Source organism: Lepus europaeus, chromosome 21 (genome assembly GCF_033115175.1).
Source record: "Lepus europaeus isolate LE1 chromosome 21, mLepTim1.pri, whole genome shotgun sequence".
NCBI classification, from domain to species: Eukaryota; Metazoa; Chordata; class Mammalia; order Lagomorpha; family Leporidae; genus Lepus; species Lepus europaeus.
The window spans coordinates 18,114,567-18,136,122 of NC_084847.1; the positions used below are offsets into that span (position 1 = coordinate 18,114,567).

General features: G+C 52.3%; 1 protein-coding gene across 2 annotated transcripts in view; it reads right to left on the reverse strand.

Moving 5' to 3' along the window:
* Positions 1–3,083: 3,083 nt before the first annotated feature.
* Positions 3,084–21,556, reverse strand: part of USP31 (ubiquitin specific peptidase 31) — an 88,699-nt gene continuing 70,226 nt past the window's right edge. Inside the window, exons 14-16 of one of the 2 annotated variants that reach the window (XM_062181017.1) lie at positions 16,944–17,102; positions 14,768–14,920; positions 3,084–10,855 (exon numbers count right to left, since the gene is read on the reverse strand). In XM_062181017.1, coding sequence (XP_062037001.1) covers positions 9,285–10,855; positions 14,768–14,920; positions 16,944–17,102 — 1,883 coding nt within the window. In that variant the 3' untranslated portion in view covers positions 3,084–9,284. The remainder of the gene's footprint in view (positions 10,856–14,767; positions 14,921–16,943; positions 17,103–21,556) is intronic. The other variant, XM_062181018.1, reaches the window with a different exon arrangement.

The following is a 21,556-nucleotide window of genomic DNA, read 5'->3' on the forward strand; positions in this document are numbered from 1 at the left end:
TGTATCCCATGTGGGAGTGTCTGGGGTCAAGTCTCACCTCCACTTCCCATTCAGCTTCCTGAAAATGCGCACTCGGGGAGGATGGCTCAAAAACCTGGACCCTCACCACCTGCAGGGTACAAACGTAGATCAAACTAAATACACTAGCGATAAAATGAAAGGCTAACGGGGGCGGGCGCTGTGGCGTAGTGGGTAAAGCTGCCACCTGCAGCACCAGCATCCCATATGGGTGCCAGATCAAGTCCTGGCTGCTCCACTTCCAATCCAGCTCTCTGCTGTGGCCTGGAATAGTAGAAGACGGCCCAAGTCCTTGGGCCCCTGCACCCATGTGGGAGACCTGGAAGAAGCTCCTGGCTCCTGGCTTCAGATCAGCACAGCTCCAGCCATTGCGGCCATCTGGGGAGTGAACCAGTGGATGGAAGACCTCTCTCTCTCTCTCTGCCTCTCCTTCTCTCTCTGTGTAACTCTTTCAACTAAAATTAAAAAAATTTTTAAAAAATGAAAGGCCAATGAACCAAGCACCCCGATTCAGCCTCACACCGATCATGCAGACACTATCACCCACGTTCTACAGGTGCAGAAGTCAAGGCACAGAGAAGCACAGGCACCCGCCCAAGGTAGCCCAGCGTGGGAGTCGCATGGCCTCTCTCCTCTCTGTCCACCCAGCACTGCCTGAGCTCAGCCCTTCAGAGACGGCACCCAGACTCCTGCAACCAGCTCCCAGCTGGGCTCCCGGGGCCACAGGTTGTCATGGTGACCTTGCTAAGGCACAAACTCCATCAAAATCTCTTCCTGGATGCTCCAAAGGTGGCTCAGGAAAGGATCCTCTCTAGATCTCTGCCCACCTCTCACCCCCCGCTCTGCCCTACACTCCAGGAAGTTCTGGGGTTTCCAGAAACTACATGCAGCTCCCCCCGCAGCCCGCCCCACTGCAGGTGGATGTGACACATGATCCAGCGCCCCCTCCCGAGCCCTCCTCACCGCTCTTGTTAGGAGGGTCAGTGGCACCCTGAGGGTCAGAACGCGCCACAGCCACTCCATTCCCGAGCAGCCCTCGCTACGCTCCTGGGTACACTCATTCTTCTTCCACCCCGAATGGTTAAAGCAGCCTACCCGACCCGGGTAAATCCGTCCAGGTGGCGCCTACGTCTTTACTGAGTCATCAGCATGTGCCGGGGAGCATCCCAGGGGTTGGGGAGGAGAGATGGGCGTGGCCTAGGCTGAGTTCCCACATGAACCTGAACTTGCACCTGCACTAAGGTGGGCGGTGGAAAGTGATACAGAAATGGGGGGGGGGGGGTGCAGCAAAGGCCCTGGGGATACCTGAGCCTGAGATGTAAATGAGGTGAGGGAGAGAGCCATTCTACACAGGAAGAGCCAGGAGTTCCAGCTGTGCCTGCTGGCCTGACCTCCATGAACCACCTCAGGCCCCGCATTGGGCACTGGGTTGGTCCTAGCCCTGGCGTCAGTGCACCAGGAGGCACGGCCAAGTGAGGGAGCACAGACTGATTCCAAATGAAGACAGGAAGGAGGCACCATCTCCACTGGGCTTGGAACCTAAGGCCATTGCCCTCTGGTCCTCGCCTGCACTGCACAAGCCCATGGGGCGACCTGTTCCCAACTCGAGGGGGACAGATGCGTCTCAGCCCCTGCCCGGAGTCTTTGGCATTGGCTCTGTGCACCATGGGCCTCCAGGGGCTGCTCCTCAACAAAGGGAACATCCAGAGACCCCGCCAACACCGGGCAGCTCTGGTTTCCACCACACACCGCAGTCCCATTCGCATCACCTCAAGCAACACGGAGTTGCTGGGAATCCAAGGAGCCAGTTGGGTTCATGTCTCACCTCCACAAGCTCTAAGAAACGAGGCACGAGGCCATGGGGTTACGTGGGGAAGGCAAACATGCATCGGGGGACAGCAGCCTTCCTGAGCCACACATGGTGGCGGCGGTGGGAGACAGGGCTCACACCAGACCAAGACCCAGTTCCAGAGGGTTCCGCATGTGGTGGACCAACCCACCTGGGGTGAAATCCACCTGAGGACTCATGTGGATATGCCTGAGAAAGGGAGCAGGGCCACCTCCACCATGAACTGGGCTTGGGGACAGGGCTCCAAGGCAAGGGGCTTCACCCCCAACCTCGCTGTCTTCTGCAGTGGCGGGGGTGGGCAGGTTTGTTCAGGGGCGCATCACCCACACTCTAACACTCCTTAGACCGCTGCATGACTGCTACCTCTATGCACTTAGGACACGGGAAGACCTTGGGCATGTGAAGCCCCTTGAGCCAGTGTCCTGTGGTTCAACTCTGTAATAGACTACTGCGACATTTACCATAAAAATTAGAGATGGGGTTCAGAGGTGCTGAACCTTAGTTCATGCTCATCTTCCCAGCCCCAACCCTAAATTCTAACACAGTGGTACAGGAAGACAAGATCTGCTCTGTAATCTGGAGTCGAGTGACTGGGAACAAACTCACCCTAACAAAAAGTCCTGCTCACGGACACTGCACCCCTCAACTCACTCCACACTGGAGGTGAGCCATCTGCAGCCTGGGCTTCTAAAACACACTGGACTACTGCGATCTTTAGTGCCCCCAAGTGGTCACGAGCGATATGACACCCTCAGTAGGGCGTTCTGTGCTGAAGACTAAAGACAGCTGGAAAAATATCAGAACCCGGTGGTTAAATAGGATATTAAGTACCAGGCCTAAGAGAGGGCTGAGAAAAACCACCGCTCTCTCTTCCTCATAATAAAAACGTGACAGAAGAGGGGAAATAACACATATGAAACGTGGAAAACCCGGGGTCGTGTTAGAATGGAATTCTGGGGCTCAAGATCAAGTCCCTCTGCTCTGTCATGGAGGAAATGGTGAATGCTAACCCCTGATTATGCAACCACGTAAGCATGGACGGCACTGGCTGTCTTCAAGTTCTCCAGAGCATCTGTATTTATCCTTCTGTAACCAGCTTTCTTAAAAGTTGGATTTAATGCAATTTTAAGGCATTTTGTTTAGACAGATGCCCTGTACAAATTATTAGTCGACACCAAAAAAAAAAAAGACCTCCGTTGGCAATGGGGAGAAGAGAGGAAGATGGCTTGAAGAGGGCATCGCGTAATAAATTTATTATGTTTCGTTACATTTTCCACTTTTAATTCCAACCGTATGCTGTATAGTCAACTGCTGTTTCAGAAATAAAACGTCTTAAACATAAAAATAGAGACTCTGCTTCTTAAAAGTGCATTCCCCTTGAATAATAAAACATACAAATAAATAACAGAAGTTGGCGACACATCTCATGCACTTGTCTTCTAAAATAATTTAAAACATTATGATACACTTGCTTCCAGCCTCCAGGAAAGACATCCTGCCTTCCAGATCATTGTACAACCAAAGAAGAGACTTGCACAGAAATCACTCCTCGGGGGGCGTGAGCAATGCCAAAGCAACTCACGTACAGTGGTATGACATGCGGCTTTCAAGAGTCAGCGTAGAAACCGAAGACGCTGTTTCTGTAGTGGGGCTTGCATTCAGTTTTAACCAGTGGTGAGAGGCACGATTGGCGAGCGAACCCAGCTAGAGCGTCAACTGCACGTCGGAAAGCCTTACGAGGTGGCCCTCGGCCTCGGCACCACGGCGACCGTTGTGCTGCTCTGTGTGATGACACCACGCCACTTGGAATAGCACCTGGGAGACCTCCTGTTGCATTTTCAGATACCGTCACTCTGGGTGGCCTTGCCAAAGACACATTTCCTGGAATCCTTCATTCCTGAAACCTCTGGGACCACCACCAGGCCAGCTGGGTTTATCTTCCTTTTGTGGGCAGCAGAATGCACAAGAAGCTGAAACACCTGAGCACCCACAGGATTCTGAAGAGGCCACGGCGTACTCAACTCACCACAGATTAAAACCGTGGATCAGGTACTGCCAGATGTCTGGATGAGGACTACTTGGTATGAAAAAACAGCAATGAGAATTGCAAAGAAAAGAAAAAACTGAATAGAATGCCCTACATTCATTTCAACTGGAAGAGAATTCCTGGAGCTACACTCTGTGAGGAGGAAGTCCAGTGGAGAACAGGCCGTAAGGGGGTCTGCTAGGACCACAAGCAGGTGACCGGCCTAGCTCAGCAGGCACAGCTTTCCAAGGCTGGAGAGGCGGTTTGCCACTTTCTAACTCGGACTGACTTCCCTCCTGCCCCAGCTGGAAGTGCGGAAGGGACACAGCCCACAGGGGCACTCCCTGGGAGCCCCAGTGCCCGCCCGCGGACGGGCAGGTGCAGTCAGCAGCTGTCCGTCTGTCTTTGCCTCCCGCACACAGTGGAGGACTCGGAGTCCTGAGGGCCCCGCCTGGCAGTGATGGTCGCCGTGACGCTTGCCTTGGCTCTCAGCAAAGGGACAGAGGATCACAGCTCCAACTGCCACCTGGGAACACCAGGGCTGGAAAACAGGAGGCAATTCCGGGACCCGGCCCCATTTCCCAACGTTTCCTGGCAATGATTCCAGGGAACACTGGGTGCTCTGATCTCAGACACGTCATTCAGGAGAGGCCTACGTGTGCCATTCTAAACGGCCTCTTAGGAACCCCTCTCCTCCCCCAAACTGGGAAACACTGGTTCTAGGTGAATGAGAGATGGATCTAGAATCTATCCGCTGTACGACACCCCCGTGAGTCCCTCCGGCCTTAATCTTATTGTAACCAGGGGATGGGTCTCTCCAGGGCCTTCCAGAACAAATCCAAGTCTCTACGAAAGCATTTGAAAATCATTAGCACTACTTGAAGCCCCAGTCTTTCCTGGTGACAAGAGAACTCTAGAAGATATAAAAAATTAAAATCTATAGAAAATGGCAGGTTATTTTTTAGAACAAAATACTTCGGGAAAGTCTTCAGGCTAAATACAGTATATACACCGATATGTGTTCAACATAGCCAATTCCATTTCTGCTTGCAAAACACTTATTTTACACATAATCTTGCCAAAGATAAAAAACCTCATCAGAGACGTTTGATCAAAAACGTCGTCACAGAAATATATGTAAAGCAAGAAATCACATTCATGCGCTCCTATACTGATTAAGCCACATTTTCAAAAGTTACAAATTCAAAAATAGAGCTCCATAACCTAAGAGTGGCCTTTTTGTTGTTGTTGTTGTTGCTTTTTTTAAAACTTAACATTTTGTAAAGTCTGTATTTTTCATGGGTTGCTTGCATAGGTAGTAAGAGCATGCATTCTGGGTTAGATGGAGGCCATGCAAAAAAAATTGTTACTTGGGACAGAGATGATCGGTCATGCTAAAGTGCAGCTGCAAAAACAAACACTTTGGGAATTGATCAAAAGGCAGTGTGAGACACAGAATGTTCGTTCAGATAAAAGCATTGGATCCCCCCCTCAAATATGTGGTCAGGTTTAACAATAATATGCCTTTTAGGAAATTAAAGCCTGCACGGTAATAGCTACTTTTTGTATTTATGCTTATGATAGGCACTGGTTTGTCAATACATTTTGCCCTTCTCAATTCCAAGTAACACAAAGTTCAATGCACCTCCGGAATGTGGTTTGATGAAACTGTGCTCAGGATTTGCACACTGTCTCAAAAGTCCAACCCAAAACACTAATGATCTTTGCACCCATTAATTATAATAACCTATGTAGGAAACAGTAACTTCAGGAGTTCAGTAATTAGCGTGAAATGTTACATGTCCATTTAGAAACACATTTATTTGGAACTTACGGGAGCTTGGTCACAGCTGCAGCTACTGTTCCCTTTACACGCTGTCCCTTTTGTCATGATAGTTATTACACAGGGATGACAATTCTTCCCAGTTCCCCAGAAAGCCCCCACACCCATGCCATACAGAGATGACCAAATTCTAATGTAAAGCGACTGGGCCATGGATCTCCCACCCCTCCACGGTGCAGACAGCTCCACCTCAACTGTGAGAGTAAAATGTCTCCAGAGACAAAGCAGGGGTCTTCTGGTTCCCAGACAGAGCTGACCGGCTCCAGGGGAGTTGACGGACCCAAGTCCACGTGGTCTTTTTACCGAGGACCGGCAGGGACATCCCAGCATTGCTGGCCGGGCGGTGCTCCCCAGGATCCTCCTTGGCAAATTCCTGAGGCGGTCAGCTGTGCCTTGACAGGCAAAGCAGGCTCTCCGTGAACGTCTGCACAATGAACGAATGAAGAAAGAATGGCTGCCAACGAGTATGAAGCCGCGCACTGGTCATCACAGTGCTTCAGGCCAGGGGCAGTCCCACCCCCGGCCCCGCTGGTCCACGTGTGTGTTCTCACTTCGGGCCGCTTTCAGGATTTGAAAACACAAAAGGGGTGGGAGACCGAGTAAGGTGAGAGGAGCCTGCCAGTGGTTTCTTTGTGCTTGCAAGTTATCTAAGGGCAGGGCCTGAAGGAATGAGCCAAGCTAGGGCACTGGCAGAAAGAAATCAAGAAGAAAGCCCTTTTCTTTTTAAAGCAACACGACAGCTACAGCACTACTGCAGGCGATCACCCGGTGCCTACCAGGACACGCCTGCTCTCAGCAGGCCCTGGGTGTCAACCAGAAACCTAGGTTGGCAAATGAGTTTTAACCCCAAAACACAAAAATGTTCATTTTGCCAAGTATCACCAGGAAAATAAAAAGGTAAACACACGTCCCTAACCTTACAGAGCAACTGAATTGAACTAAGTGAACAATCTTCCCTTAAGATACTTTATGCCCCAAAAAGGGCCTCCCAAATTTTAGGCAAGATATCCTTTTCTGTGGCTTACAGTTGTACCACGTAGCTAGGGACAATGAAATTTCCACTGTTCACCAACCAGGGAAATACAATGGCTTAACGATGCCTAGGCACGCCATAACATTCCCTGTTTTTTTTTTTTTTTTCCTATTCCAGCAAATCTGAAACAAGGACTAAACTCCAAAGACAGATAGTTTACAGATTTTATTAAATTATAGAAATTTTATTTCTAGAGCTCATGGAGACGTAAAGGGAGTTCTGAAGGTTTCCTCCCCCCCCCCCCCCCAAAACACTGGACATAATGGAAAACACATTCCTAGAGAACTCGAAAATAAAAAAAATTTACCACTGTGAAAATTAAACCAGCTTCCATTAATGCTTGTCTGACTACAGTGAAAGAGGATTTGTTAAAACCCTCTGTCTAATCAAACGATAACTCTAGCCCAAGTCAGCTTCCTCAGACAGGAGGTATCACGTGGGCTCTACCTAGTAAACAAAGACGACAGGCTCAGATCAGACAGTCCGCTCCTCACACCGACCACCCACGTCCGGCGCACCTTCTCCAGGAATGGACATGCCGGCCCACTGGAGCACACACACTGATGGGGCCGTGAGCAGGCCGCTGGAGGCGGCACCAGCACGGACGCAGCCAGTCCCCCACGGCCACCCTCCAGCACGGCACAGTGCTTTGGGACGTCACCGAGAACTGTGGGGGGTTGGGTGGGGAGACACCGCAGGGGTGTGCCACGGGAAACAGGCTCCCGCCCGATGAAATCCACGGAGCGCTCGTGGTTGGCTCTCAGAAGGCCGAATACGTTACATCTTAGCTACTGCCAAGGTCTAAAACTCCAGCTACCTTCAACACAAAGAGCCTCGGCACTTGCAAGTTACCAGCGAATGCTCAAAATAGCAGCAAAATAAAGTTAAGTAACCTACTGGAAGTACATCCAAGAGGTATTCACGAAAAAAAATAAAAAGAAAGAAAGAGAAGGCAGTGCAGGGTTTCCAGCTCCACGTGTGTATTTTCTTTGCAAACACAGCAATACTGAAAAGGGACGACACAAACGAATCTGTGCACCAAGAGCTCAGGAGGAACCTGACACTCTGTGACCCACCCTCCAAAGTTTAGATTTTTAAAAACATATGAACTTAGCACACCATATTTTATGGCAAAGTGACAAATGCTATCCAAGGAGAATCGGGACCATGACTCTCTAGACGGTATTAAAAAAATATTAACAATAAAGAGAAGAAAAGCTAAAAATTGAGCAGACAAGTACTGCCAGGAGACCTCCAGAAAAGCTGGAAGAGCTGTCTCTTGATCATCTGTGAGGTTCTCCTTTTTCTTAACCAGAAACGCCGTTTGCAACGACACTGCCAGACGGAATGCACTCCTATCCTGCTAGTGAGCTCTGACGTGAGATTACATCTTCAGCACAGAGGAGAAATAAAGGAGTTAGTGCAGAGCGGGGTAGCTAAGACCCACGGGCAGAACCCGAAGTGCGCGTGGAACCCTCTGGCACCGGCTGCTTCCACGCACCACTGCTGACGTTTGCTCTCCACGTTACGAGGCGAGGAAACACGAGTGTGCAGATGGGGAAGCACGAAGCGGTCAACTTCCCACAGAAAGCAAGCAACACCGGGAAAGGAAAGTGTACAGATGCGTGCATCCAGTTTAGAATCCTTTTTTTTTTTTTTCCCCCAGGACTCTTCCATCTTCCAAAGGTATTCACTGCCCTCGCTACAGTTTAAAACCCTCATGGCCTTGGCTAGCAAATTCATAAGGAACTTCCTGGCTGTCCGATTTGCTACCTCTTAGGACGTACTACGGCACACACGTCTCTGCAGACACGAAGGCAGCGAGCCTCTTCCACCTCTGAAACGTCTGTGGCAGTAGGAGACACGACAGTCACCCGCGTGCCATCCTCCTCTTTACCCCGGTGACTAGACCAGCCGGTGTATACCTGAGAAACATTAGTGTGAAAATATTGCCCTTTACAAAGACTGCAAGATGGGCCGGAAAGTGCAGAAAGCAACAGTTTTTCCCTCGGTTTGTTTCGCTGTTAGCGTCACAGTTTTCAGAGCTCGCGGTGCCACCCGACAATCGGCAGAGGGAGGCCGAGCCAACAGCTCACCCCACTACTCACGAACGCCAGCGTCACTGCTTCACAGGTTTCAAATCCTAGTGTCCGCCAAAAGTCATCAGAGCGCTCCAGAAAGAAGTATGTACAACTGCTAGAGGGGACTGTCCAAAGGACCGGCTACGAGTATTCCAGTTAGCTTGGGGTCAATGCTTTGCCTATGGCTGTTATTTGGTTCAATGGCAGAATAAGGCGATGCTTTTAACAATTTGCAATTGAATTCTCTCTATCTCACACACACACACCCACACCCACACACACACACACCCACGCCCACCCAAACATACACGCAGAGTCAGGCATGTGACCCGAAAAATACAAAACAAAAGCAGAGCGGGCTTTGGTGGGAGGGGCGGGGTTCCAAATAAATAAACATCTTTACAGAGGAGACGCTCGCTCGGCGTGCAGCGACCTCACTGAGGTTTCTGGGACGGCCGTGCAGGGGTGCTAGATGACTTTCTGGAGGCCTTCTCGGCAGACTGCCTGCCGCCAGGAGACGAGGGCGCTCCGGAGTCGAGCTGGGAAGACTTGGATCTGCGAGCGGACAGCAGGGAATGTTTAGCAGAGGCAGGGTCCTTGGGGACGAGCGGCTCTTTCCCGAGCACGGTGGCCTGTGTGGCCTGTGGCTGCTGGGAGCCAGGTGGCCGGGGGCCTCGCTCTGCCTTCTCATCCGCGCTGTTCTTACAGGCCGACTTGGCGGAGCCCCCTCCGGCTTTTTTGGAGAGCAAGGCTGTCTTGCCGAGGTCCGTGGAGCGCCGGGTCTCCTTCTGTCTCAAGGCGGACTTGAAGAAGGACAGCCCCTTGTCCTCAGACTTGCTGTCCCTCTTCAGAGCCGACCTCGCGCTCGTACTGGGGGAGCGCAGGCTGGCCATGGAGGAGCTCCGGACGTGCTTGCCGTCACCCCTGCCCTCCCCAGCTCGGGCCTGGCTCACCCGGGGGGAGCTGGGCTTGGAGGTGGAGGTGACGCTGCCTCGGTCAGAACCCAGGCTCTGTCTGGAAGCCTCGCGACTCAGGCTGCGCTCCTGAGTCCTGCTTTTCCCGGCAGGGAAGGGGCCTCTGGCTGCAGGGCCGGAAGCTTTTCTGGCCGATGTCGAGGAAGCGGCGTGAGCGAGGGCAGGAGCCAACTTCTGCTTCTGCGGAGAGGGAGAGGACACAGAGTCCTGGGACTTGGGCGAGGACTCCTTCTTGGGCTGGGCGGGGGCGGGGGCCGAATGCCTTCCACTAGCCCTGGCAGAAGACTCGGCTTTGCTCCGGGAACGGGAGGGCTTTCGGGACACTTGGATGGGAACGGGAGAAGAAGGGGACGTGCTAGAAAGAGACGAGTCCTGGCTCGCCAAGGCTGGCCTCCCCTTCCGCAAGCTCTTCTCTGGCTCACAAGTGCCTCTGGGGCCAGGGGATCTCTTGGCTGTGCTCTCTGGTTTCTTTGTGAGGGAGCCCGGCTGGCTCGGGGCTTTCGCCTCTTTGACTGGAGAGCTGTCCACCGAATCGCTCTGGTCCACGTAAGCAATCTGGTTGTTGTTATCAAACGGATCAGAGATGGACGGCAGGCGCTGCCCTTGTGCCGAGTTTTTGCCCTGTGGATCTGCAACACCAGAGCTGGATTTGCGCGTGTCTGACTCATCTCTGAACACACCTTCCATGACCGCCAGAGGGGCTCGGCCCACAGCCCTGTGCTCACGCCGGCTGGGACTGTCGCTGGGCTCCTGGTAACTGCTAGCCAGGTTCCTCAAGCTACCGAAGCAAGAGATGGAGACCTTGTCATCCGCCGCCTCCCCGATCTTCTCCAAGGTGGAGGCCGAGCTATGGATCGGAGAGTCGCCCGAGAAGCGGGAAGGAGAGTTGGAGCGCATCTGCAGCTTGGCAGACAGCGACCAAGAAGGCCTCAGGCAGTTTTCGTTCACAGCCAAGGGGCTGGTCACAGAGGACCTGGATGACAAGCTCTGACGCTGGACACTTCTCACGAATGGCCGAGTAGAAAAGCCTCCTGAACACAGCAAAGAGAACACCGTTAAGCTGGACCAACAGAAACATTCCAGTAACACCTCCAGATGATGAAGATGGACCCTGGAATGAGAGGAGCACGATCCGCAGAGGCAGCCCGTCTCGGGTCACGGAGGGACTGCGCAGCTTCGACCTCCACGAGCCCACTCCCCGCACCCACACAACAGGGCTCTGCTCACTCAGGGGCCAGCCGGGTATTCTCGCTCCTTGTCCCTCCATCAGGGTCAGCATGCTTGTCTCGGCAGGGCCTAAATGCAATAGACTGTGTGGGCCGACCACACAGCTCTGCCCCTGCGGCACTAAGGCAGTCACAGCGATGCATAAACAGGTGTGCTGTGTTCCAAAGAGAGTTCCTTTATTAAAAAAAAAAAAAAAAGGGGGGGGGGGGTGGGGGGCGGCACCGTGGCTCAATAGGCTAATCCTAGCAGCGCAGGCACAGCGGGTTCTAGTCCCGGTTGGGGCGCCGGATTCTGTCCCGGTTGCCCCTCTTCCAGGCCAGCTCTCTGCTGTGGCCCGGGAGTGCAGTGGAGGATGGCCCAAGTGCTTGGGCCCTGCACCCCATGGGAGACCAGAAGCACCTGGCTCCTGCCATCGGAACAGCGCAGTGTGCTGGCCGCAGCGCGCTACCGCGGCGGCCATTGGAGGGTGAACCAACGGCAAAGGAAGACCTTTCTCTCTGTCTCTCTCTCTCTCTCACTGTCCACTCTGCCTGTCTAAAAAAAAAAAAGGGCAGGGGTCCTGTCTGTGGGCTAGTTTACCTACCCTTGGTTTAACTCGCAGGGATACTGTGAGGACTAAACGAAATGTTGGGAGTTCTAGGGCTGGCAGGGCACCTGTACTCCACAGATGCTCTCAAGGCGTGAGCCGCCGATCCAGCCGCTTCAACTCAGACGGATAGCCGGGGTGTGCAGCAGTGACGTCTGTGACCAAGATGACCCAAGCTAACGGCAGAGCCAACAGCAGACCCGGAGCCCCTTGGTCCCCACTTCCTGGCACGTGTTGAGCTAGCCCCTAGTTACTGACTAGAAAAGTGAATCAGGAGTGGGCATCTGGCACAGCAGTTAGGATGCACTCAGTAATGCCTGCATTCACACTGGAGAGCCTGGTGAGAGTGCCGGCTGCTCTGCTTCTGCTCCCAGCTAGCGTGCCACCCAGAGAGGCAGGAGGGGGTGGCGCAAGCAGCTGAGTCTCTGCCACTTACGTGGGAGACCTGGCTGGAGCTCTGGGCTCCTGGACTCGTTTTGGTCCAGCCCTGGCCATGGTAAGCATATGAGGAATGAACCAGCAGATGGAAGATCTCTCTGACTTTCAAATAAATAAAAAAAATCTGAAGATTTATTCACTTATTTGAAAGAGTCACAGAAAGAGAAGGAGACAGAGATCTTCCATCTACTGGTTCACTCCCCAAGTGGCCACAATGGCTAAAGTTGGGCCATGCCAAAGCCAGGAGCCACAAACCCAATCTGAGTCTCCCAGGGTAGCAGGGGCTCGAACACTTGGGCCATCGTCCACTGCCCTCCCAGGTGCACTGACAGGAAGCTGGCCTGGAAGCTGAGCAGCCGGGACTTGGCTTGGCACTCCAACATGGGATGCCACCATCACAAGTGGCAGGTTAACTCGTCGTGCAACAATGCTGGCCCCAATCAATTTTGTTTAAAAAAATCAACAGAAAGAACCAAAGAGACTTAGATACAACCTACTCTAATCCTGAGTGATTTAAAGCTCCCAGAGAAAATATGCGTGATTAGAACAATATAACTCCTATTTGGAGTGGCTTAAAACAACCAAAGAAACAAATCCACATTACATTCTCTGCACGCTCGATACTGCGGCTGTGGTATTTATAAACCTCTGTGAGGAGGAGCCCCTCAGAGACAAGCTCTGCTTTGTGGGCACCGCCCAGCAGCACTGAAGAAGATGTGCCTAGGTGGGTACCGATGCCAGCAGCTACACGGTTTAAAAACACACGGGGCAAACCACATCCAGGCTTCCTGCCAACACCACGGTGAATCCTAGTGAAAACAGCCTCTGCCTAAACCAGCAAAGCTCATTAGTTGGTTTTCCCAAGCTGTAAGGACTTAGAAGAGGCGTAGCAATGACAGTCCAAAGCTGTTATTTGGCAAATAAAGAAGCAACAAGACGGAAGAGGGGGCAGAGCCGGGCTGCAGCACAGACCTCCTGGTCTGACACTCGTCTTCCAGCAAGCCCCACGCCAGGTCACCCTCTCGGAATCATCCATCGTCCACACGAGCGGCTCACAGCGATCGAACTGCTGGCCGCAGAATGAGCTTGTTGCGAGATGAGTCGCCGGCTCATTCCGGAGGCTGAGCTCACCCTCCTCTCCCCCCACCTCTCAGTGCTGGCTGCTTGATCCTCCCGAGCCACCTGGGACCCTGCTGGAACTGCCTGTGTGTCCTGTAAGTAAAGGAAAGCTTAAAAAACCAGCCCGAGTCCAATTTTTACCACGTTCCCAGTTTCTACATCGTGCCTGTCTTTAGAAAACAGGGGTCTGAGGCGGAGAGCCAGGGGACTCCAAGCCAGTTTGGGAACAGTGACTCCGCTCCGGGTGGCCCTGAGCAGGGCACAACCCCTCGGAGCACTTTGAAAACAAAGAGTTGGGGGGCTGGCGCTGTGGTGCAGCGGGTTGAGGCCCCAGCCTGCAGCGCCGGCATCTCATATGGACACCAGTTCTAGCCCTGGCTGCTCCTCTTCTAATCCAGCTCTCCGCTATGGCCTGGGAAAGCAGTGAAAGATGGCCCACGTGCTTGGGCCCCTGCACACATGTAGGAGACCTGGAAGAAGCTCCTGGCTCTGGCCTGGCCCAGCTCTGGCTGTTGCGGTCACTTAGGGACTGAACCAGTGGAATGGAAGACCTCTCAGTCTCTCTGGCTCTACTTTTCTGTATAACTCCTCTGTCTTTTGTTGTTGTTGTTGTTTTTGGACAGACAGAGTTAGACAGTGAGAGAGAGAGACAGAGAGAAAGGTCTTCTTTTTCCGTTGGTTCACCCCCCAATTGGTCGCTATGGCCGGAGCACTGTGGCCAGCACTCTGCGCCAATCCGAAGCCAGGAGCCAGGTGCTTCCTCCTGGTCTCCCATGCGGGTGCAGGGCCCAAGCACCTGGGCCATCTTCCACTGCCTTCCCGGGCCACAGCAGAGAGCTGGACTGGAAGAGGGGCAACCGGGATAGAATCCGGCGCCCCTCTGTCTTTCAAATAAATAAAATAATTCTTAAAAAGAAGACGGGAGGGGAGAGGAGAGGAGAGGAGGGGAGAGGAGGAGGGGGGAGGGGAAGAGAGGAGAAGGGAGGGGAGGGGAGGGGAGGGAAAAGTAAGAGTTGGGGCCAGTGCTGTGGCATAGCCGGCAAAGCCACCTGCAGTGCCAGCATCCCATATGGACGCCGGTTCGAGTCCCAGCTGCTTCTCTTCCGATCCAGCTCTCTGCTATGGCCTAGGAAAGCAGTAGAAGATGGCCCAAGTGCTTGGGCCTCTGATCTGCATGGGAGACCCAGAAGAAGCTCCAGGCTCCTAGCTTCAGATCGGCACAGCTCCGGCCACTGAGGCCATCTGGGGAGTGAACCAGCGGATGGAAGACCTCCCTCTCTCTCTCTCTCTCTCTGCCTCTCTGTAACTCTGCCTTTCAAATGAATAAATAAATCTTTAAAAAAACAAAAAGGAAAAAAGGAGTTAAAACGCTAGTTTCCATGCCAGACCTTAAAAGGGCAACATGATGAAGCAGAAGAACGTTGTGGGAAACGCAGGAAAAGCTGCTGCTCCTGTTAGAATCACAGCTGGGCAGCCCCACTCTCTTTAACCCCCTCTGAGTTCTCCCAGGCTCCTTGAAACTCACTCCTAACCACAAGGCACTGTGCTGTGCCCGTCCAACCTCCACACCCACCATCATCTTCGCTCCTTTCCCCGGTCATCTCTACAGACTCGGAGAGCGAGGCCAGGGAAGTGCGTCTGGAGGAAGCCGCAGAGGTCACGCTGGCTTGCTTGCTCCCCGGGAGTCGGCTCACCCAGTGTTCACACAGGGAAGAACTTGTGGAGCCTGCAGAAAAGGAAGCAGGTACGGGTCAGGCAGGGTCCACAGGCAGCCGGCATAGCACGCACCCTCACAGAGGGACTGCAGCCTGCACTGCACCCACCCTCACAGCCACTGCAGCCTGCACTGCACCCACCTCACAGAGGGACTACACCCACCTCACAGAGGGACTGCAGCCTGCACTGCACCCACCCTCACAGCCACTGCAGCCTGCACTGCACCCACCTCACAGAGGGACTACACCCACCTCACAGAGGGACTGCAGCCTGCACTGCACCCGCTCTCACGGACTGCAGCCTGCACTGCACCTACCTCACAGAGGGGCTGCACCCACCCTCACAGAGGGACTGCAGCCTGCACTGCACCCACCCTCACGGACTGCAGCCTGCACTGCACCCGCTCTCAGAGGGGCTACAGCCTGCACTGCACCCGCCCTCACAGAGGGACTGCACCCACCTCACAGAGGGACTGCAGCCTGCACTGCACCCACCTCACAGAGGGGCTGCAGCCAGCACTGCACCCACCTCACAGAGGGGCTGCAGCCTGCACTGCACCCACACTCACAGAGGGGCTGCAGGCGAGCTGGGGTGCCTTGTTCCTCACCCAGAGTGCAGCATTAACTCCCAGACCGAAGCATCCACCAATTAAAACGAAAAGATGGAAAGCAGACTCTAGTACACAAGAGGTTTGTAACAATAAAATGCAAGGCAAAATGAATACCTCAGAATGCAAAGCCTGAGCCTTAAAGAGTTAGCAGGAGAAGGCATCGTGCATAAATTCATTCGCCCACATGCCAGGCGCTGTTTTGAGCACCTGCAGTGATATTTCTGTCACAAAGGAGGAACAGTACACTGTTTCCTTCTTCTTAACTCTTTTCATAAACACACACATACACTCCCTCTCTTCTGTGTGTCCTGTCTGTTCCAGGGTGGCCCTTACATGTATTTTAGGGCCACAGACACTGCTCTTGAAACGGGCACACGAAGCAGCAGGAGGAGACCAGCAGAGGGTGCTGAGTGTGTCAGACTCCAGAAAGCACAGGGCAGGCCTGAAGCCCTGGGATCCCACGTCCTGTGAAGTAAGTGAGCCGGAGGGGTCACTCCACTCCACTCCACTCCACTCCACTCCACTCGATGCTTCCTTTTAGCTGCTCTCTCTACCCTGACCACACCATGTCCCAGTCCTCTGTCCCATTCTCTGACAGTCAAATTCCTCCTTAACAGGCACCCATCTCCTTGTCTGGATTACGTGTGGTTGTGTCCACACCATGCGTGGGTACTGCTCCTGAGTTTATTAACTCAACAGACGAAATCCCATCAGGCGAAACCTCAAGTCATCTACTATGAGAGGGCTTCAAAAGTTCACAAAAAATGGAATTAAAAGACAATGCACATTCTCCACAAACTCTTTGGAGCCCCCTTGTCTTATTCAGGCTACCAACCCTTTCCCTAACGGGACAGACCAATCTTCTTACTGGAAAGACAGACCTGTGTTCAGTGATACTTTAGCCTGCACAAAGGCTTCTGCACACTTTCTCCTAATTTGATTTGAGGCGGGCAGCATCACACCCGCATTCCAGATCACAAGCACATGGCCGTGGCCCTGGCAGGACACGCTCCAACGAGGCTTCCGAGTGGCACAACGATGCGAGGTGGGCAGCATCACACCCGCATTCCAGATCACAAGCACGTGGCCGTGGCCGTGGCTCTGGCAGGACACGCTCCAACGAGGCTTCCGAGTGGCACACCAGGCTGCTTTTCAGATTCTTCACGCGCTCCTCTCACAAGCACACGTCCTGGGCTGTCTGTGAGGCAGGCCCCGCCTCGCCCCTCCGTGAACTCTGCCCGTCCACACCTGCTCTCACAGTCTGCCCCTCTTCCCAATCATGCTGGTTTCCAGATTAAACAGAAATCTTGAGAATTAATCTGATCGCACTGACAGTCAAGAGACCTTCTGGAAAGGTCCTCTGGGCCGTTAATTACAATCTTCTACTCTGGAGAAACCCCCCAAGGTCAAGAGCCGGCTTTACCTGCCACCGAGCTGTTGGCCGACCACGACGGGATCGCTGTCCGCCTCTGGTAGAAAAGGATGTAGGCTGTCTGCGTGCAGACCTCATCTTCCGACAGCTGCTGCACGTCGCTGTCGTCGAAGCAGTACCAGAGGCCGTCCACGGAGTTTTTACAGTACGCTGCAAAAAACAGCTCGCCGTCAGCACCCAGGCACCCGGCACTGGACAGCCCATTCTACCCACAGACACCCTCGCTACGGCTCTCAAGTTCATTCAAGAACTGTTTAAGGCTGCATGTAGTAACCCAGAGGTGAAATGACACTCAGGCAGACTGTCTCAAGAAATTCCAAACTAGTCCGAGTACATGCAGTTCTATTTCATCTTAGGAGACAAAACAAGCTTATTTATTTAAGCCAGTGGATCTCAACCAGGGACAATGTGGCCCTGTGGGCAACGACTGGCAATGCATGCAGACGTTTTCAGTTGTCACAGCCGTGGCTCCTGGCACCTGGTGGGTAGAGGCCAGGGAAGCTGCTGACATGCTGCGAGGCAGGGGGCAGCTGCATGACACTGCACGGTCCGGCCACAACGTCAACAGTGCCAGGGCTAACCAACTGTGATTCAAGCACCTTGTAACATCCTGGTGCTTATTAGAAATAGAAAATAGCAGGACTAGACATGAGGGTATCAGTAACAGGAACAGCAAGCATTTGCATTAAGACTTTACTATGCGCCAAGCATCTCATTTAATCCTGAGACATGTTCTATTGTGATTGCTGATTTAGCGGCTCAGTGAGATGGCCCTCTTTGCTCAAGGTCACCAAACCGGTGAAGGGCAGGGCCTGGTTCATTTCTGGTTTATCTAGTCCTTGAACTTGCACTTAAACCCCACCCTGCCTGGCACCCCTCAGTGGGGAGTGCCAACAATGCTCCACAGATATTCTCTGGAAGCTTGAGAACCCGGGAGCTCATGAACCCAGGAGGCCCTCCCTGCAGTTCAGGTCCTAGGCCTGAGCTAGGAGCACTCAGTACCAACAAGAAGAGACAAACATTTTTTCAAGAGTTCATGAAGGCAACAAGTCAGCCCGGAAACCTGCATCAAGGAGTGTCGTAAGCATGACCCAGAAGAGTATATTATTACCACACTTTCTGAAAATACCCATTTACTGGGGTGAGAATAAGTGCCAAACAGCCAGCTGCAGCTGGACTATACTCATGATGGCCCCAGGGCCGGAGCACAGAGGTCCCGACGGGTGCTGGGAGTGACTCTCTCAACAGGCCACAACCACATTCACGAGCACGCAACCCTATGACATGAAGGGGCCCAGGCGAGGAAGGGCTGTACCAGACAGGTCCCCCAAACAAGAGCAGAGTAAGAGCCTAGGAATGCAGAGAGGGAAGTGATCGGTAGCTGCAGATTCACCAGAAGCAGAAGCGGAGAGAGAGAGAGGGAGACAGAAGCGGCAGATGGAACTGTGAAAACAGCAATTGCCTGGCCGACGGTGTCAGGTCAGACCAGATGCATGGATGAGGCAGCTGGTGAGGCAGCCGCTATTCGGGAGCGGTGGGTGGGATTAGAACTGTGAGAGGGGAACACACCCAACAGACAGGGACAGAACAACCTTGCTTCAGGCTGGCTCTCCCCAGGGGGGTCTGTTCTCTGTCACAGCATGCAAACGAAGGCAGCTCCCTAACTCATTAATGGGTGAACAATGCAATTACAAAACAATTCCAACTGGCTTTCCTTCCTAGCTCTATTTTCTGAAGTGTTGTCTAGGCCAGGGCTCCTCAGATTGTGGCTCACAGATGGGCGCCAGTCCTCAAGAAGAGAAGCAAGGAATTGGAGACCGGCATTTAAAAGCCTTTATAGCAATCTGATACTGCTGTGATATTTTTATTGTATTTTTGTAGAAGTACTGGTTCATGAAGGATTGGAAAGCTTAAAATAGAAGGAGAGCCCTACCACCACAGATGGTATGAGAAGCACTGTTCCAGAATCCGCACACAAGTTAGCCGCACACATTCTGTGTAATTATAGCTAGAATCAGCACAAAGTCAAGGAGAAGCATTCCAAATGGGAGCGGACAACCAGCGTCTCTACCTCGACAACGCTGAGAGTGTTCAGAATGTTCTCTAAACATGTTATGTGCCAGGAAAGCTGCTGTGTGGCTTAAGCATGGAAAAAGGGGGATGAATCCAGAAAGTATCTGAGCCCCTTTTCTACTAATGGGCCCTGTGGGTAAGCATAGTCACTTCTGGCTCACTACTGTGGTAGCCAGGTTCTAGTAAGGCTACCTGCCGATGGCATGGAGGGGGGAAGAGGGTCTGGCTTCTGACCCAGGCTCCTTTCGCTAAGTCGTACTGCCCTCAAAGGGAGTTAAGGCATTTTCCAGCCTGTTCTATAAGAAGAACAATGCTGAAATCCAGCCCTCCATAACTTCTTGCTGGAAACCACACAGCAAGTCACTCCACATTTTCCTGCAGAGGTGTTACACATGGGAGATGCGTTCTTTACCAAAGCTGGGGCTGTGTGAATGAGTCAGGGCGCTGGCAAAGGCATGGTCAGGTTATCAGTGAAACTGAAGGGCCTCCAAGTCCCTTTCCCTGCGGGGAGCCCAGGAGCTTACAACTCTGACTCAGTATCAAAGACGACAGACGAGAAATGGCCACAGACACACAACACTGAGACAAGTGGCCTCCGGAATACAAGCATAAGACATCAAGACCTGAGAGATAAGAAGGCATATTATCATACTCAAAACTCTGTTCAAACCAAGGCAGGAGGTGAGATCACTTCAACTTTCCGTGAATGGGAACTTTTGTCTCCCCTATCTCCTTTCTCTCCTTGAAGGTGCTTCCTAGGGCAAGCAGAGGTGAACCAATCCGTTCCATTGTGAGATATGCTCCAGGTTGGGGTCTCCCTTCTCAGAAACAACTGCTTGCAGCATTTAAATATGAACTGAGGCCAGTATGGTGCCATAGAAGGTCAAGCCTCTGACCATGTGGGCACTGGTTAGACTTGGCTGCCCCACCTCCAATCCAGCTCTCTGCTAATGCGCCTGGGAAAGCAGTGGAAGATGGCCAAGTTAAAAAAGAGTGGTTTAAAAAGTAAGTGTACCCAGGCCAGGAAGGCAATGGGAAGGGGAGGCTGTGGCTGACATCTGGGGAAATTCCAGGGATTTAAAAACAACAACTGGCAGGGCGCAGACCTCCCTCACCTACCCCTGCCTTTGCAAATGAAATCAAAGGTCAGCATTAGCATTCTGGTGTCCTGATTCAGTGACAGAAGTCCCTGAGAAATACACATGGGAAAGGATGTAAAAATCTGAGGCTTGGCCACTCCTACAATTGACCAAATTAACAGTATTATCCTCACTTCAATCTTACATAAACAGATGTCTAAGCAAGCAGCCCTAAAATCTGCCTGTCTCGAAAAGGCTCCTGAATCTCTTTAGCCCAGCAAGTCCATTTCTGAGACGTGATCTCAAGGAATTACAATATTAAAACTCAGAAAGAGCAAGTACACACACAGTTATATAAAGACCAGCAACAATACAGATGTTCAGCAGTGGGCAACTGTTACGTAACGTTGGTGGTCCATCAACTGAACAGTCTACAGCCATCAAAAAGAGTGGCTCTAAGTGTCGACATCACAAGAACACTGAAGGGGCGACACTAAGTGTGAAGATCAGGATGTAGAAGCACACACAGCTACTCATTTCTCACTGTGCTTCTGTGATTGTGAAATTCTACGTGAACCTGTCCCTCAACTCCACAAGCTTGAGGTGCTGCAGGGCAGGCAGCAGGTGCTGATCCCAACAGCTTCCTCTCCAACACTCTGACCACCCTCTCTTCTGGCCCTGCCCCTGCCCACCGCTCACACTTCCACCACAGAACCTACCACACGTCACTGCTCTTCCTACGTTTCACTTGCACCACATCTCCCCCTACTGGATTATGCTTCCAGAGGGGGCTGGGACCTACGCGCCTCTGGTGTGACAGAGCCCGGTCAGACTAGACATGAGGCACTCAATAAGTGCTCACCTGGACAGAACATTCCAGTATTTAATCACAGCAGTGTAAAATAATGGTAAAAATTATAGAAAAACACTGATAGTATATACCATATATCAAAGTGTTACCCATATAAAATGGAACATTATTTAGCCTTTAAAAAGAAGGAAGAAAATTTTTTTTCTTTGAGAGACAAAGAGAACTCCTATCTGCTAGTGCACTTCTCAAATGCCTGCAATGGCCAACACTGGGCCAGGGGGGAGTCAAGAGCTAGGAATTCAATCCAGGTCTCCTGTGTGGGTGGCAGGAATCCAACTAATTGAGCCATCACCACTGCCTCCCAGGATCTGCATTAGCAGGAAGCTGGAGCCAGGAGCCAGGAGCCAGACCCAGGAATTGAACCCACATCTTCCAATATAGGATGTGGACATCTTAACCACTGTCTTAACCTCTAGACCAAAAGCTTGCCCTTAGAAAGAAAATGCTGATACATGGTACAACATGGATGAACCAAGCCATTCACGAAAAGACAAAAACTGCCTGACTCCACTTCTAAGAGGTATGAGAATAGTCAAATTCAGACAGAAAGTAGGGTGGTTGCTAGAGGCTGGCAGGTGAGA